This window comes from Balaenoptera musculus, chromosome 12 (genome assembly GCF_009873245.2).
Source record: "Balaenoptera musculus isolate JJ_BM4_2016_0621 chromosome 12, mBalMus1.pri.v3, whole genome shotgun sequence".
NCBI lineage: Eukaryota > Metazoa > Chordata > Mammalia > Artiodactyla > Balaenopteridae > Balaenoptera > Balaenoptera musculus.
The window spans coordinates 44,708,072-44,727,656 of record NC_045796.1 but is presented as its reverse complement, the minus strand read 5'-3'; the positions used below and the strand labels follow the sequence as shown (position 1 = coordinate 44,727,656).

The window sequence follows — 19,585 nt, the reverse complement described above, 5'->3', positions numbered from 1 at the left end:
CCATGGAGTCATCCTCAACTCCTTTTTTTCTTCTTTTAATTAATTAATTTATTTATTTTTAGCTATGTTGGGTCTTCGTTTCTGTGCGAGGGCTTTCTCTAGTTGCGGCGAGCGGGGGCCACTCTTCATCGCGGTGCTTGGGCCTCTCACTATCAGGGCCTCTCTTGCTGCGGAGCACAGGCTTCAGACGCGCAGGCTCAGTAGTTGTGGCTCACGGGCCCAGTTGCTCCGCGGCATGTGGCATCTTCCCAGACCAGGACTCGAACCCGTGTCCCCTGCATTGGCAGGAAGATTCTCAACCACTGCGCCACCAGGGAAGCCAAATCAACTCCTTTTTCTTCCTTACCGCATATTCCTTACATTCATTTGGCCTCTAATTCTTATTGAATCAATTTCTGAAGTGTTTCTGGAATCAATCTGTTTTCTATATTTTCCAACGCAGCTACTAATTTAGTTTAGGTCTTTATCATCAAAGCTTGAAACAACCTTCACTTTAATTTCTTTAATTCTATTCCTTAGGATCAAGTCCAGATTTCTCAACCAGATTGCAGGAAGCATATGTTTTCTTACCTACCTTTCCAGCTTTATCTCCTGCCCCTTCTCCCATGCATCCTCTTGTTCAGGTACACTTGATTTCTTACTGTTCCATGTTTATGCCAGGCTTCTTCATGAATTCTGTGTTTACATATATTCCCTTTGTCTGAAATACTTGTTCCCTTCCTTTTCCCCTTTCATCCTCTTCCCTGGCAAATTCTTGCTCATCCTTTAAGACAGGATAACTGGGAAAACTTACAGAACTCCTTAAGGCACAGTTAGTTTCTGTGTCTTCTGTGCTCTCGCAGGATTTAATGCTTATGTTTTAGTGTACTTTACTACTTAAAATATAATTTGCCAGTTCGTTAATCTAGCTCTTCTACATCAGGGATGGCAGATAAATGCCCATCTCTCCTTCTCTCCTGTTTACTTCATAAGTGCTAATTGATTACAGCATTCTCTCTGGCTATACATGGGTGTGTCATCAGAATTTATCAGAATAACATTCTAGATAGGCATTAATTATCTCTCATATTAAATTCAAATTGAAACCCTGCTTTAAACTGATTTTTTTTTATGTGTAAATGCAGGATAGGTTATAGTATTAGTAATTTTGTATTTGTTTCCAATAATACCAAAATATTAATATAATACTAAGAAGTGTTTATAATTCTTTTTCTAAAGCTATTATATATATTCAAATATACAATTTTATATTTATATAAAATATATATTTTAAATATACTTATAAAAATGTTTATATAAATGTTAATTAAAAAAACATTTATAATAAAACTACTTAAAAATAAAGTAGAAGTATTTCAGTATTTTAAAAAGAGTAATTATACTCTAGTACTGAAAACTGGTATGGCAGTCATAACTCAGGTCATGACCTGTGTGGCTTTAGTTCTTTAGGCAGTGCCTTAAGTAAATGAAAGAAGACAGACCCCAATAAATATGTGAGGTGTGCTTACTGAAGCCTGATACCATATTTTATTGAAAATAAGACAATTCATTGCTGGTTATTTCTTGATCTTTCCATAAGCTGTAATTTAGAAGTTTTTTACCCAACTATTTCATGATTAGTTCCTGACTGACAGTAATTTTAAGATGCATCTCACTTACAGAAAGTTTAAAATACCAGGGATGGGGGAGTTCATCTCAGAATCAATGAAATTAGGGTAATGACTTTGTGTTTAGACCAAAATCTGTTATTTGATAGTTAAGTTCTAAAATATTTGGTCATTTTGCTCCAATTTTGATATGGGGGTGAGGGAATGTATTCTTTGTACATAATTTTCAGAATGGGTTTTATTGGTCTATTTAATCCATGAGCCTGAATTTAATTGCCCTAGAGTAAACATCTTGTGTTGTTTTGAGAGTTATCGGTATCTGTTTTCTTCTCTCCTAATCTTAAGATGCCATGGCTAGTCCAGGGAAAGATAACTATAGAATGAAAAGTTATAAGAATAAAGCCCTAAATCCCCAAGAGATGCGTAGACGAAGAGAAGAAGAAGGAATACAGCTTCGAAAACAAAAAAGGGAAGAACAGGTAGGTGTTTTAAAATATAATTCTGTTAACATAAAAACATTATATAAAGAGTTTAGAAGTAGTATTATTATTGCTGCTAGTTTTTAGATAATTTTAAATGAAAAAAATATTTTAGGAAATTGAATATGGGTAAATATATTTTTTAATTTATTAGGCTCCAGTAATAATATTAGCAAATCCACAAATCAGAATCCTGTGCTATTTTTAATCACCGACAAGAATGGCTTTTCCGTTCCATTGATAAACCTTTTACATTAATATTTCTGCTCCAGTGCTAAGAAATTTTTACTCTTGAGCCTACTTAGATCACTTCCACTTGTCATTGTAAAATTTGCCCCCTAAAAAAACATTAATTGTATTCATTTGTTGCTTTGTGATTTTCATAGCTCTTGCCCCTAAATTAATTATAATCTTTTACTTATGCTATTCATACTGTTTGTTCCTCCTATAGTCTATCAGGCAGACCTCTTAGCCTTCTCTGTTTGAACTTTATATATGTGACATAAAGAATAGAAAAATTAAAAGTATGCCTCTCAACATTTTTCATTCCAGGATATACCTGAATTTAGAAGTATTCATAAATAATTAGGAGGGTATGGTCCTCACATACATGAATTAAAACTAATGTGTAAAAAGGACTAGCAATGAAGAAAGTAGAAAAAGGCCTGTTTTAGAAATATGATTATTTGTCGTTCCCCTATTTGTAGTAGCTAACATAGTCTCTACTATACTACAGTAGGTACTCAAAAAAAAAAAATCTCTTGAATAAATGAATAGAAGGAGAACTGTGTACGGACTGAGGAACAGCAGAATTTATTTAGCTATCAAAAAGTATGTGATACCAGATTTTTTTCGTCAATTTTGATTTATGAGATGTACCTATAAATCTTTCTCAGTGACCTGACCATGTCTCTTTCCTCCTCTCTTTTTTTTCTTTATATTCACTCCTGAGTTAATAAGCATAGGGTCCTCTTTCCTGAGAGCTGCTCTCTATTCCTTGTTAATCTAATATACTAACTCTGTTAATATACCACATTATGTCACTCATATAACCGATTTGCTTTTTAACTAAGATTTTCTTCTTAGACATCTCATAATTTAGTATAGGCGTATGTGGTTTTCCAAGTGCTGTAAAATATAAATGTGTACTCTGCTTATGCTACTAGACATTGGTAAAAGACCTGAGATTAAGAAGCAGTCTACAGACAAGAGCTAATTTAGCCCCAAAACTTCTCATAAATTTGTTATGGTATGATGATTAAGAAATACTAAAATATTCAGAATTTTGAATGGTAAAATTATTGTTTTGTTCAGTAAAGGAAAAATATAATTCTATGGGAATTTGGTGTTTTATGGAAAGCTCAATATATTAAGTTATTTCTCTTTATTACAGTTATTCAAACGCAGAAATGTCTCTTTGCCCAGAAATGATGAATCTATGTTAGAAAATCCTATCCAGGATCCGGATATCAGTTCCACTGTACCCATTCCAGAGGTAGATATTACAAAAACGTATTTCAAATTATATTTCAACAGTATTACAGAGATGATACAGCAAAATTACTAGTGCAAAATATTTAAATAACAATTGTATTTTCTGTGTTTTAGGAAGAAGTTATTACCACAGATATGGTTCAGATGATTTTTTCTAATAATGCTGATCAACAACTAACAGGAACACAGAAATTTAGAAAGCTGCTTTCTAAAGGCAAGAATTATTTTCAGTATGCTTATTTGATGTTACAAGAATTTGTAGTACAGTTTTATTTATTATATATTTTTATTTTAAGGCACTTTCTTTGCCAGTAGGTCTTAATTTTTCTCTAAAATGTATTTTTAAATAACATCTATTTTTTAAACATTATATTATCAAAGTAACCCATGTTGATTGTAGAATATCTGCAAATATAAAAGCATTTAAAGAAGCAAATATAGTCCCAAATTAGCCCCATTGCCAAGAAAGAAAGTTATAAATACATATTTTTAAATTCTTGTAGAAATATTTTTCAGACTTTAAAAAATTTTTATTTTATTTATTTTTTTAAATTGAAAGTCTAGAAATAAACCCATACATCTGTGGTCAAAATCAGTTGATTTTTTTTTTTTTAATTAATTTATTTATTTTTGGCTGTGTTGGGTTGCAGCGAGCAGGGGGCTACTCTTCCTTGTGGTGTGCGGGCTTCTCACTGTGCTGGCTTCTCTTGTGGAGCATGGGCTCTCGGCGAGTGGGCTTCAGTAGTTGTGGCGCATGGGCTTAGTTGCTCCACGGCATGTGGGATCTTCCCGGACCAGGGCTTGAACCCGTGTCCCCTGCATTGGCGGGTGGATTCTTAACCACTGTGCCACCAGGGAAGCCCTCAGACATTTTTTTAAAATGGCAGCATAACATCAGAGCATGACTGTAAAATGAATAATCAATCAATCAGATATATTTTTCCAAATTTTTAAAAATTTAATTTGTATTTTATATTGGGGTATAGTTAATTTACAATGTTGTGTTAATTTCAGGTATACAGCAAAGTGATTCACCAATTTTTTTTTTTTTAAGTATTTGTTTATTTATTTATTTATAGCTGTGTTGGGTCTTCGTTTCTGTGCGAGGGCTTTCTCTAATTGTGGCAAGCGGGGGCCACTCTTCATCGTGGTGCGCGGGCCTCTCACTATCGCGGCCTCTCTTGTTGCAGAGCACAGGCTCAGTAGTTGTGGCGCACGGGCCTAGTTGCTCCGTGGCATGTGGGATCTTCCCAGACCAGGGCTCGAACCCGTGTCCCCTGCATTGGCAGGCAGATTCTCAACCACTGCGCCACCAGGGAAGCCCCACCAATTTTTGATTATCATAAGCAAAGCTACATAAATCCTTGTATAACCTAAAGCTTCCTTAGTATGAATTTATAAAAGTGAAATCATGGGTCAAAGGGAATAAACAGTGTATTAATTTACACTCCCATCTTTAGTTTGTGCAGATATTCATTTCACTATATTCTTACCAACACAACTATCTTTAAAAAAGAAAAAGATGGTTATATAATAGTGCTTATAGTGTGGCAGTTTTTGAGCACCTAAGTTGAATATGTTTTATTATTGACCTTTATAATTTATAATTTGCCTATTTATGTTATTTGTCCAATTTTATATTGAGTTTATAAAAATTCCTTATTAAATAAAAATTTAACCCTTAGTCTATCTCATCTTTCATACATGGAATTTATAGGATTAGTAATTCTAATTATATTGAGCTGTATACATGAACTGATAAGATTTTGAAATTGCCCTTGGCTAGCTGCCGTATCTTCCTGAAAGACAAAATTTAGTAACGTATGAGGAATAAAAGAAATCTTGTGGTCAGTTCAGCACAGATTACAGGCTATTACCTTTGCTTTCTTATTGTAGTTCTTTTTCATAAGTACCTTTAATTTTCCTTTTCCATCCCTTATCTTCCAAGCAAAAGTAGCTTAGCAATGTTAGGAGACCCTATAAAATCAAGAGTAGCTTCCTCTTCCTCACCATATTCCACAGTTTTTGTTTTTTTAATTTGGATTTTTTTTAGTCAGATTAATATTTTTAAATTAAAACATTAATTTAAAAAAATAAGTTAAATGTATTAATAATAACACATCAATAATTTTTACATTACCATATTCTCTTTTAAGATTTCTTTTTGGCATATGTATTATGTTATAACCAATTAACAGAATTAATTTAAATTTAATTGTATTTAAGAATATTAGAGTTTGCCACCAGTTTTTATACCACAACTTCCCCATTATTGAATTCTTTAGTCATAAGATTTTATCTTCATTCCTAATTCCTCAGGGTGTTCTGTGTCTTTTAAAATATAGTATCTTTTTCATAGATTCAATGATTTTTCTGTTTCTTATAGGGGGATTATGCTTGCCCAGGTTGGGCATATGTCAGGAATTATAGATACTTTCTTTTGCTGATTGATGTGAGTTCCTGCCAAATATTTAAGTCTAGAAGAATATTAGATTTACTATAATTTTCCTTGATCCATCAATGTAGAAAATATGGGGAAGGAGCTAGAACTAGAACTGGAGCTAGAAATAGAAATAGAACTCCTCTGATTTAAGTCATGATAGTGACCTTTTGCTAGAATCTGTTATTTACTTCCTTATCATGGCCACTCTTATAGATGTAAATCACAAATTGTTCTTTTCTTCAATCCCAGTTTTGTTTCTCCAAGGCTTTTTTGTTGTGGATGACTCTTGATTAGTCTTCAGTGCTGAAGCAGATATTCCTCTATTTTACTTATGTTTACATTGCCATATTGACTAAGTCTTCTCTGTAATAGTTCATCACCTTTATAAGATAAGGTAGGCTATTATTCTGTCAGTGTAATATCAATGTAAAAGTTAAAAGTTCATGATACTTGTTAGGTTACTTGATGATCCAAGCACACTTTAATTGCTTTCTTTTAGATGAAAGTAACTGTAAAGTAATTCCCCAGGAAGAGATCATATTTGGGTTCTTAAATCTATATATATATATATCTATGTCTATATTTCTTTATCTACATATTCAGGTAGTCTCTACCCACTTCTCCCCACCCTCTAACTAGAAAACCAATTTTCTATGTTTACTTCCTTTTCTCAACCTCCCCTTTCTTCTCTGCTCAAAAAGAGCAAGACAAAATTTTGTCCTTTACAAAAATAAGGGGAAAGTAGATTTAGAATTTTCTTTTGGGAAAAGAGAAAAAACTGGAAGGTAAATATGGTAACCACAACCTAATAACTTTGTTTTGATTTTTTTAAAGATGGGAATAAAGGCGTTAATAATTATAACTATAAGAACAGTTTAAGCTATGGTCTGGAATTTACATTTTGAAGAATCCACACTTTTCATTTAGAACACCCAAACAAAACTTTATAGTTTTAACTTTACTAATTTTTCAGAAATCTTCCAATTTTTGAGCAAGTTAGAAAGATAGCAGATTTGTAGAAAAAAGAAGAAAAGGAAGAAAAAAGTCCATTCCTTTTTTTTTTTGCCACACCATGCAGCTTGTGGGATCTTAGTTCCCCGACCGGGAATGGAACCCGTGCGCACTGCAGCGGAAGCGTGGAGTCCTAACCACTGGACCGCCAGGGAATTACCAAGAAGTCCATTCCTAAATAAATCTTTCTTAACAGTTGAGAACACGATTTCTAAGATTTAAACTGACTTAAAACTTAATAATAAGGTTTTTCTATATCAAGCAAGCAGGATTTGTAGACCTTTTATGGTTATCATTCATTTATTAATTCTACTGATTAAACATTATTTATGATCAGTAACATACTCAAACAGGAATTAAGAAAAGGAAGAGTCAAAAGTGGAAATGAGATTTCTCTTGTGTAACCAGGTGAACAGATAGCTTAGACAAATTTGGGTGGTGGGTACAGGGCAAGGGGAAGGAATAAGCATAGTGATATTATGAGTTTGGTTTTGTTTATGCTACATTTTAAAGAAGCTGTGGGGGAAAAAATGTAACCATAAGCACTTAAAAATGTGGTACAGAATCTAGGAAAGAAGAATTTACTGGGGTTAGATTTGTGAATGATAAGTGATAACTGAATTAGCAAAATAGAAATAAAATAGAAATAGATTTTCTAGGAGGAGAATAAATAACGGAGAAAACTAACCCAAAGGAACAACAGCGAAGAAGTTCCTGGAGAACTACAAGAGTGTACTTATTGCTGAAGCCAAGGGAGGAGAAAGAATTCTTGGTACTTATATTTTTGGGAGCTGAAATATCTTTGTTTTGTTTTGGCTGTGCCCCGCGGCATGTGGGATCTTAGTTCCCCGACCAGGGATTGAACCCGCGCCCCCTGCATTGGAAGCGCAGAGTCTTAACCTCTGGACCACCAGGGAAGTCCCAGAAATATCTTTGTTTTCAATTTACATATCTTTGTTTTAAAATTTCTTAGAGATTTTATGGTTCTCAAAAGTCCTCAGCATTTCATGAGAATTTATCAAGAATTCTAGGTAGTTCAATAGCATTTTTGTAAATAATAAATAATACCCTGACAAAATAGAACCTATCTAGCTGAAAGACATTAGGCAATTCATGGTTGATAGTGGAAGAGACATCCCTGGAAATGGGAGTATGGTTATGAAGAATTAGAAGACACATTATCCTTCGATTGGTATTTTGAGTATTGGACTGAAATATTCCCATATTGTGAAGGTGACCTCCTAAATAGCCTTCAATTTATGAATTATAAATATTTGTATAAGTGGAGGATTACTGGACTGAATGTCAATATTATGACATAGTATGAGTGTGTTTCATGTTTTGTAATTGCAATCATTGTTGCTTTTGTTGTGGTCATCCATTTACAATGCTTGGTGTCAGTTTATCTCTTGTAAAAATAAAATACAGTGTGTGTGTGTGTGTGTGTGTGTGTGTGTGTGTGCGTGTGTGTGTGTGTGTGTGTGAAAAAATAAATAAATAAATATTTGTATAGAAAATATTTTAAAATTTTCTTATCATTATGGTAATGAAAAAGAATTTGCTTTTTGGTTTTTTTTGCAGTAAACATTGCAATTATGAGAATGTTTATTTTCTTCAGCTACATCCAGCTAAGGGTTTTAAACTGGATCAGTGAAACCTAGGAAAGAGTTATTTTATTGGCATAGGGTCCAGATCATTGTGTTTTTGTGTCTATGTAATAACTTAATTCTTTTTTAATTTTCAGAACCTAATCCACCAATTGATCAAGTTATACAGAAACCAGGAGTTGTGCAGAGATTTGTGAAATTTCTTGAAAGAAATGAAAATTGTACATTACAAGTGAGTTCTGTAGTTTACTTTCTTAATCTTTTTCCAGAAATGGCATAGGATTAATGTGTCTAGTGAAATCAGCTTCTACAGTACTGAGTATATTGTAAGCATTCAGTAAATACTTGGCAATTAAAGGTGGTGCTACCTGTCTTGCCTTGGTCAAGGTTGCAATGCTAATTTTTTCTAGGAACTGTTATTTAATTAAACAATTTTGGGAAAAATATATAAAATCATTCCTAATATTAAGAAAAATTTTGTAATTGTCAACCTTTAATAACTTTTGTTTTAGAAAACCATAAACCAAAATGTTAATTTAATGGTTAAATTTATTTTGGCTCTTAGCTAACTAAAGTTGTAACTTTTTAGTATAAACTCTTGTACCTCTTAAAACATTTTTATCTGACTGATTCGTTCTTTTTTTGAAAAAAGAACGAATCAGTATAATCTACTTAAAATGTGACCAAAGTTAGGTTTGTCCTAAAGAGCATTGCTTCTCAGTTATACTATAGTGAAAATTTTAAGATGTCTTCCAAACAATTGGCTACTAATAGTAAATTACTGAAGTTTACAAGTATTTTACTGTTTAAGATTGTTCTTCCTGACTTTCATTGCTATAAATATTCTTAAGTAAGTGTACAGGGTGGAATTATATCTATCAGGAATTGCACAAGACCTACACCTAATTTCTCAATGCTCTTGTTGGTCATGGAGGACTTTTACTAGTATTTGAGTAATAGTTGTTGAAATTACAACTTAGGATTGTGTTCCACTTATCTGAGTAATTTGGGAAAGGTCCTCACATCTAGATATAAGCAAAGGAATGTGTTGAACCTGTGACTATTAACCATCATGAGCTTTATGCTGAAAAACTGTTGAGAATGTTTACAACAAGGGTGTCTGAGGAAAAGACCCTTTTATTCACAGTATAGTCTTATTGTCAGTTAGTGTTCAGAGTCTTTAGGTGATAGTGCTGAAAGGACTGGAGATCATGATCTAGTCCATTTGCCTTATTCATAAGCTCTGGGTCCAGACTAAAACCTAAGCCTCCTGATAACTAGTTTATTGTTTGGCTCTTTAATTCTAAGTGATTGAAAGAAGAAATGAGTGAATATGAATGAATAAAATTGAGTGTTAGTTTAAGCAATACATTGTATAAGGCATTGTAGTTAAAAAATTGAGTAAGATATTGTCCCTCTCTGCAGAAATTCTTCACTCTGTTGGGGAAGACAAACACATAAACAGATCTGTGATACCATAGTACAGTTAGTGCTAACAAAACAATATACAGAGTGCTTTGGGAGCATAGAGAACATGGCAACTTATCTGGGTTTTTTTTGGTTTAGTAGTGTCGCATGGCTAGTCTTGAGGGTGAAAGAGAGTTTAACAGGCTGAAAAAAGGAAAATTAATTTCAGGTTGTGAGAATAACATGTGCAGAGAGCATGCAGTATTCAAGAAGAATATTGGGGATTTGAGTGTTTATTAATCATTATACTTGAAACCTAATGAAATTCAGCAGTGTGCTCTTGGGGCAGCTATATGCTTTGCCATATTATCCAAGTTCACATGAAATATGCTAGTTCGAAACATTGATCTAATAGAGAGGCCTCAAACTGGGGGCCTACATGCCAGATTGACCCACAAACAAATTTTGTTTGGCCTGCACATGTTTTAAAAGATATCTGCTAATAATGAACTCTTTGACCTTGAACAAATCACCTAACTGTCTGGACTTACAATTTTCTTATTTCTTAAGTGAGGAGGTTAGGACTAGATGATGCCTAGGGAAACAAAAATACTTTTTATGATTCTAAGTTCCATAGATATACTATTTATTACTCTATTAAGTAATGTCTCATTTATTTTTACATTGCTTGCTTTAGAATACCTGGCTCCCTAATTGTAAACATTAGGAGTTTTATGAATTATAAATTCAAATATGTTCATTTATTGCTCATGATTTTGTAAATTTTTATTATATTCTTCTCAGTTCTTATTTTTCCAGATTGAAGAGTCCTTTTTTTAAAATAAAGCATTTTTACCTATAAAATCTGATTTCACATTAAATCTTATTAATCGTAAGTCAGTCTTTCCCTCCGACTTGTTCAGCTGTCTTTACTCCCTCTCTTCTTCCTTTCTTCCCCTTTCTGACATTTTTTGGGTGCTTTCATTTATTCTACTTTTATTTTTCCTTAGTTTGAAGCTGCATGGGCATTAACTAATATAGCATCTGGAACTTTTCTACATACCAAAGTAGTGATTGAAACTGGGGCTGTTCCAATTTTTATCAAACTTCTTAATTCAGAGCATGAAGATGTTCAAGAACAGGTAAGTTTCTAATTTGACCTATTATATCTACTAGATTTTAACTTTCTCTTGAAAGTACCATTTGCGATTATGGTTTGAAATTCAGTTTTACCAAGTTGCCTGTGCATTACATTTATTAGAATACAATAATTTCTACTTACTGTCAAATTAGAAGGAAGGAAGAATGAACTGTCTTAGGCATAATCCTGGGTTTTGTAAACATGGGATCTCAGCTATTGGGAATTACTATTCCCATTTATAAAAGAGCATACTGAGACCCAGAAAAGTTAGTAATTTACCCAAAGTCACAGTGAATGGCTGAACCAGGTTTTAAACCTGGGCCAGTCTGATTCCTTGTTCTTTGCATGTATGTAGATTACTTCATTGTTTCTTTTTAATATATCACATTATTTTGAATGAACCATTTTAGATTAAACTTTCTCATAGTTGTAACAGGGAAAATTTAATCACATATAATTTGTTCCATCCAGAGAAAGTCAAATGTTTTTATATTTTCGTTTTGAATCATTTTCATACAAATTGATCTGTAGATCTCTCTACCATTCCATCTGTTTGTTTATATTTATATTTTTATGTGTATATTTTTTTCCCACTTAACACTAGTATTGAGAGCCTTTTCATACGGCATTAATTATTCTTCCAAGAAAATTTTACTGATTACTCATTATCCATTCAGGTAGGTACCATAATTTATCTGTTCCTCAATAGTTGTACATTTGAGTTATTTCTAGCTTATTAGTGTTAATAATATTGTGATGAACATCATTATATATCGGTCTTGATATTAATATGTCTTGACATATATATGTACCTCTTGATTATTTCATTGGGGAAAAATGACTTTACTCAGTCAAAGAAAAAATTTTAAAGTTCTTATTACATATTTCAAAGTAGACTTCCAAAAATGTTAACAAATTTATATCCCCACCAACAAAATACTTCACAGGTTGCAAAATGTCATCACTTTAAAAAATTTTTCTTAAAAAAATAGACAATAAACGTAGGTCTAGAGTAGATGTTAAAAATATTAACACATATTTTAGATGTTAAAATAAAATTTTACCAATTGAAAAAGTAACTTAATGTCTACTTTCGTACTTATATGAAAAGCTTGAAATGAGAATATAATGATTATTTGCATTTGTGTAATTTCTCATGTAATTGAAATTTAATATTTGAATAATCTTTTACTACCATTTATTTAACCTGGACTAACTCTAAACTTATTTTCAAGCATCAATTCAAGCCAGTTCTCACATTAGCTTTACCTTCCTTTTCTATGCTTTGTCTGTCCTTCCTTTTTTCTTTTACAAGTCAGTCCCTTCCCAGTGAGTGGATTCCTTGGCATAGGAGCAAACCTCTAGCATAGGTAATTGGAAGATTCACTAAATATAGATATACAGTTGACCCTTGAATAACAACAGGTCTGAACTGCGCAGTTCACTTACACATGGATTTTTTGTAATAAATATATACTACAGTACTACGCAGTCTGAGGTTGGTTGAATCTGCAAATGCAGAACCTTGGATAAGGAGGGCCAACTGTAAAGTTATACATGGATTTTCGACTGTGCAGGGCTTGGTGCCCCTCACCCCCTCATTGTTCAAGGGTCAACTCTATTTTGTCTCTCCATGTAGATTCAGAGTAGACAAACTATCTCTTTGTTGAACAGAATAAACATTTAACTAGCATGTAAGAAAACATTTTTAAATGCCCTATGCTTCAATTTGACTAAAAATATTATTAAAGGTACATATAAAGTTTTCCTTTCTTGTTTCCTACTAGCATGTTTTGTTTTAACATCTTGAAAACTATCACTTTTTTCCTTCTACACTAAAATCTCATTCTTAAGAGAGAGCATCTTATTTAAGATATTGTCGTAAAAGAATCTTTTTCTCTTATTTTTCTAAGGCTGTTTGGGCACTTGGTAATATTGCTGGTGACAATGCAGAATGCAGAGATTTTGTTTTGAATTGTGAAATACTTCCACCTCTTTTAGAGTAAGTACTTTAAGTTTATCATGATTAAATACTACTTTGGGAAAAGCATACTGTTTTCTACACTATATTTCTACATACACAATTAAGTTCTTTAGTGATACTTTTAAATTTCGCTTATGTTTATCTAAGCCTGAAATAGCTTGAAAGTATGTAAAACTAACAACAACAAAAATTTTCAAATTGTATCATATCGGTCTTTTATGTTCTCTTAAGCCACACTTCACAGTGGTCCTTGCTTACTTGATGCTTACTGTGCTAAAATAATTATTCTACAAAACAAGGATAAGTAGTAGTTTTTAATACAATAAAAATTTAAAAGTTGCTAAAGCAGGGAATATTTAATAATGAACAGATGATGTATTGAGGATGTCAGGTTTTCATATTTGATTTTGAAATGTTCAGAGAACAAAGAGAGTTTTCTTTCAGAATTAGAATTTAACTTAAAATGACTTAGCTAGTAGTTTCTTTTTCAAATACCTTATACTTTTTTAAAAAAAGAAATTACCCTATAATGTAAGGTTCTTTACAGAAATGACATAAAATTATTTGAAAGATAGGTTTCTTTATCTATGTTGGTTATCATTTACTAAGAGGATTTTTATTTAGGCTAAATGCCAGTGGTAAGTAGTGAAAAAGGAAAAACTAATTGAGGAGATGATTGAAAGGGAAAATTTTACTCTTATCATTTCTAGGCCATTCTCCATCCTTTCCAAGCTGAGAAATTGGATAGGAAGAATAAATTTTTAGATACGATTTTGCAAAAGATATTTTATTATTTTAGGGAGCTTAACTTTCCATGGACAAAATGGATTTCTCAGCATCATTTCACTCAACTAACATTGAGTACCTACTATGTGGAGGCCACTGAATCACTTGTGATTTCATTTACTTTGGGCTTATCCAGAGTTAAGCTTTATGGTATTTGAGAATTTAGTTGAGCCATGAAGGAAAATACTGATTCAGGGTTCAATATCAGAGTTATTTTGAAGTTCATACTATTAAAAGCATCTCTTAAATTTTCAATTTGAGACTTTTTTGGCCTGATTATATGGTTTGTAGATTAACTGTGAGCACTTTGTTTCTCTTTTCACTTTTGCTCTCTGTCTCTAGGTCATTTTATTATTTGTTAATATCTTAATTTGTTAAGTTGGTAATGGTTTATGAAATAGTAAGTAAATATTTATTAGTTCTAATCCCTTTAAATGTTCTAAGGAGCTTTTAATTATGACTAAAGAAACCAAACTAAAAAATAAAACTAATGACAAACAAATAGTACCCAGCTATGTAGTCCTGGTTATAAACATAATAAATTTCAGAAAAAGAGTAGGTTTAGAAAGTTTCAAAGGTTCATTAAAAAATTGGGAAAGGTTGTAAAAAGGAAGTTATGTCAAGTTAGCTGCCAGGTGTTCTCACTGTAGTTGGTCAAAAGGAAAAATGGTATTAACTTAAAAAAGATTATGGATAATCTGTAGTTCACACTGAAATTCACATTTAGCTAATGCTTAAGTATACATAAAATTTCTATTAATATAATATGGTTTTATCAATTCTGCCTTGGGTAGTTTCAATTTGTTTTATTCTAATTCATTTGATTCTCAGTAAATTTAACCCTTTTACTACTATGGACTTTCTATACTGATATAGCTTTGTTGTTTTAACTTAATTCAACTTTAATTTATAATACATCATATCTGGACAAGAAAAGATTTGCAGTTTCTCATAATAATCCCATTAATACAAGTGAAGAAAAATAGTATACATCACAGCTTGGCCAACTACAGTCTTCAGGCCAAATTTGGCCTGTCCCCTGTTTTTGAAAATTAAATTTTATTGGAACACAGTCACATCAGTTTGCTTACTTAATATCTATGGTTGCTTTCATGCTATATCAGCAGAGTTCGTAGTTGCAACAGAGAAAGGCCTGTGAAGCCAGAAGTATTTACTGAAAAAGTTTGTCAACCCCTGATATAGAAAATCAGTGTAACTAATTTATTTCTAAATGAGTTATGGTTTTAGGAGGCTTCAAAGACTCTTTATAGGAAAACTTTTAGAACATATTTTTTGTGTGTGTGATAAAATATACACAATATAAAATTTGCCATTTTAAAGTGTACAATTTACTGCCATTAAGTACATTCATAGTGTTTTGCAATCATAACCACTATCTAGTTCTAGAACTTTTTATCACCCCAGACAGAAACCCCAGTACCCATTAAGCAGTCATATCCCCTTTTTCCAGTGCCTCAGTCCTTGGAAACCACTAATCTGCTTTCTGTCTTTATGTATTTACCTATTCTGGATATTTCATATAAATGAAATCATTATAGTGTGTGACCTTTTGTGTCTGGCTTCTCTCACTTACCATATGGTTTTCAGGGTTCATTCATATGGTAGCATGTATCAATACTTTGTTCTTCTTATAGCTAAATAATATTCCATTGTATGGATGTACCACATTTTGTGGTACATTCGTCAGTTGATGGTCATTTGGATTATTCCCACCTTTTGACTACTGTAAATAGTACTCCTATGAACATTCGTGTACAAGTTTTTGTTTGAACACCAGTTTTCAATTCTTTTTAGGTATTACCTACCGGTGGAATTGCCGGGTAATGTAGTAACGGTATCTTTAACTTTTTAGGAACCACCAAACTTTTTCCACAGTAGCTGCACCATTCTACATTTCCACCAGCAGTGTGTGAGGGTTCCAGTTTCTCCACTTTGTCACCAACATTTGTCTGTTATTCTGATTTAAGCCATCCTAGTGGATGTGAGGTGGTATCTCATTTTGCTTTGATTTGCATTTCCTAATGACACTGAACATCTTTTCATACGTTTGTTGGCTATTTGTGTATCTTCTTTGGAGAAATATCTAAGTCCTTTGCATATTTTTAAATTCAGTTATTTGTCTTTTTGTTGTTGAGTTATAAGAATTCTTCATATATTCTGGATAGATTCTTGTCAGATATATGATTTTTAAATATTTTTTGCATTCTCTGGGTTGTCTTTTCACTCTTGATAATTTCCTTGATTCACAAAGTTTTTAATTTTGATGAAGTCCAATTTATCTATTTTTTTCCTTTGTTGCTTATGTTTTCGGTGTCATGTGTAAGAAACCATTGCCAAATCTAAGGTCATGAAACCCTTTTGTTTTCTTCTAAGAGTTTTATAGTTTTATCTTTTATATTTGCATTTTTGATCCATTTTGAGCTATTTTTTTTATATGACATGAGGTATATGTGGACATCCACTTGTTCCAGCATGATTGGTTGAAGAGACTGTTCTTTCCTCATTGAATGGTCTTGACACCCTTGGTGAATATGAGTTGACCATCCATGTGTGAGTTTATTTCTGGATTCTTACATTCTGTTCCATTGATCTGTACGTCTGTCTTTATGCCAGTAACTGTTTTGATTACTGTAGCTTTCATGGTAAGTTTTGAAATCAGGAGGTGTGAGTCCTTCAGTTTACCTTCAATTTTTTTTTCCATGTTGTTTTACCTATTCAAGGTTCCTTGTAATTCCATGCGAATTTGATGCCTCACTTTTCCATTTCTAAAAAATACCATTGGCATTTTGATAGTGATTGCATTGAAACTGTATATCACTTATCACTTTGTGGAGTATTTCTGTCGTAACAAAATCAAGTCTTCCATCTGTGAACATGCGATATCTTTTAATATAATTAAGTATTCATTAACTTCTTCAACGATATTTCATAGTTTTTACTGTACAGGTCTTGGTTAAATTTCATCTTTAAGTATTTTATTCTCTTTGATGCAATTTTAGATGCAGTTATTTCTTGGATTTTTTGACTTGTTTTTTGACTTGTTCAGTACCCAATGTGTAGAAATACAGTTGATTTTTGTGTGTTGATCTTGTATCCTGCACCATTGTTGAATTCATTTATTAGCACTATTAGTTTTTTGTGTGGAATTTTTTGGATTTGAATATATAAGGTCATGTCACCTGTGAATAGTGATAGTTCTTCCTTTCCAATTTGGATGCCTGTTATTTCTTTTTATCGCCTGATTGCTCTGGCTAGAGCTTCCAGTACAGCATTGCATAAAAGTGGCAAAAGCAGGTATCCTTGTCTTGTTTTTTATTGCTCTTTCACCATTGAGAATGATGTCAGCTGTGGGTTTTTCATAAATATCCTTTATCATATTGAGGTGGTTTCCTTATATTCCTAGGTTGTTGAATGTTTTTATCATGAAAAGGTGTTGGGATCTGTTAAACGCTTTTTCTGTGTCAATTGACATGATCACATGTTTTTTTCCTTCATGCTATTACTGTGGTGTATTATATTGTTTGCTATTGTTCATTGAATCATCTTTGCATTCCTGGGATAAATCCCATTAGTTCATAGTGTATAATCCTTCTAATATGTTGCTGGATTCAGTTTCCTAGAATTGTGTTAAAGATTTTTCGTATCTACTAGGAATATACATACATACTTGTGATGTCTTTGGCTTTGATATCAGGGTAATGCTGGCCTCATAAAACAAGGTAGGAATGTTCTATTTCCTGGAAGAGTTTGAGAAGGATTTAATTCTTTAATGTTTAGTAGAATTTACCAATGAAGCTGGACTTTTCTTTATTGGAAAGTTTTTGATTACTGGTTCAGTATCTTTTATTGTTATATATCTATTTAGATTTTCTGTTTCTTCTTGAGTCAGTTTGGTAGTTTATGTGTTTCTGAGAAATTGTTCATTTCTTCTGGGTTATCCAATTTGTTGGCTTATAATTGTTCATAGTATTCTCTTATAATTATTTGTATTTCTGAAAGATAAATAGTAATGTCCCCATTTTCATTCCTAATTTAAGTCTTTTTTTTCTTTGTCAGTCTAGGTAAAGTTTTGTTTATTTTGTTGATTTTTCTTTCAAAGAATCAACTTTTGATTTAGTTCATTTTCTCTAGTGTTTTTCTCTTCTCTATTTCATTTATTTCTGCTCTTTATTATTGCCTTCCTTCTGCTAGCTTGGGGTTTTGTTTGCTCTAATTTTTTTAGTTTCTTAATTAAGATGAAGGTTTATATTTTTTTGAGATCTTCTTTTTTAATGTAGGTGTTTTCAGCTATAATTTTCCCTCTGAGCTTTCACTGCATTCTGTAGGTTTTAGCATGTTGCGTTTTCATTTTCATTTATTTCGAAGTATTTCCTAATTTCCTTGTGACTTTTTGACCCATTGGTTGTGTAAGAGTATGTTACTTAATTTCCGCATATTTGTGAATTTTCCAATTTTCCTTCTTTTAGTGATTTTTTGTTTCATTCCATTGTACTCTATATGATTTCAATCTTTGAAAATATATCAGATTTGCTTTGTGATCTAACATAGAGTGTATCCTGGAGAGTGTTCCATGTGCACTTGAGAAGAATATATATTCTGCTGTTAATGAGTAGAGTGTTATATAGATGTCTATTATAATTAGTTGGTTTATAATGTTGGTGAAGTCCAGTATTTTCTTATTGATCTTCTGTCTAAGTGTTCTAGCTATTATTGAAAACTATTGAGGTTTTTAACTATGATTGTATAGCTGTCTATTTCTCCCTTCAATTCTGTCAATTTTTGCTTTGTATACTTGCTCTGTTGCTATGTGTTATAACTTCATGATGGATTGTCATTCTTATCAATATATAATGTTCTTCTTTATCTCTTAAATAATTTTTGACTTAAATCCATTTTTCTCATGCTAGTATAGCTCCCCTGGCTCTCTTTGGATTACTATTTGCATGGAATGTTTCTTCCAGCCTTTCACTTTCAACCTGTTTGTATCTTTGTATCTAAAATGAGTGTCTTGTGAGTGTGTTACAGATGGTTCATGAATTGTTTTTGTTTATTTGTTTTTTTAATGCGTGCTGCCAGTCATTGCCTTTTAATTCTAAGTCAAGAGTTTAGTCCATTTACATTCAGTGTAAATACTAATGGGGAAGTACTTCTACCATTTTGTTGTTTTCTATGTGTCTTATGGCTTAAATCTTTTTTTGTTCCTCAGTTCCTTCCTTATTGCCTTCTTTTGTGTTTAATTGATTTTTTTTTTTTTTGGTAATATACTGTATTGATTTCCTTTTCATTTCCTTCTTAGTATATTTTTTAGTTATATTCTTAATGGTTAAGGGGTACAACTAACATCTTAAACTTACAACAACTTTGAATTTATACCAATTTAGTCTCAATATTATACAAAAACTCTGTTCCTTTACATCTCTGTCCTACAATAAGTTACTGTTGTCACAAATTACATTATTATACATTGTGTGCCTGTTAACATAGATTTGTAATTATTGCTCTATGTATGTATCTTTTAAATCATAGAAAAAAGAGAAATTATAAACCAAAAATAAAATAATACTGCCTTTTACATTTACCTGTGTAGTTATTTTTAGTGGTGATA

General features: G+C 32.1%; 1 protein-coding gene across 1 annotated transcript in view; it reads left to right on the top strand.

Annotated features, from left to right (window-relative positions):
- Window positions 1–585: 585 nt before the first annotated feature.
- KPNA5 (karyopherin subunit alpha 5) overlaps window positions 586–19,585 on the top strand; it is a 39,084-nt gene continuing 20,084 nt past the window's right edge. Inside the window, exons 1-7 of the mRNA XM_036872235.1 lie at window positions 586–623; window positions 1,953–2,086; window positions 3,480–3,581; window positions 3,695–3,794; window positions 8,779–8,873; window positions 11,059–11,190; window positions 13,103–13,191. Coding sequence (XP_036728130.1) covers window positions 1,958–2,086; window positions 3,480–3,581; window positions 3,695–3,794; window positions 8,779–8,873; window positions 11,059–11,190; window positions 13,103–13,191 — 647 coding nt within the window. The 5' untranslated portion in view covers window positions 586–623; window positions 1,953–1,957. The remainder of the gene's footprint in view (window positions 624–1,952; window positions 2,087–3,479; window positions 3,582–3,694; window positions 3,795–8,778; window positions 8,874–11,058; window positions 11,191–13,102; window positions 13,192–19,585) is intronic.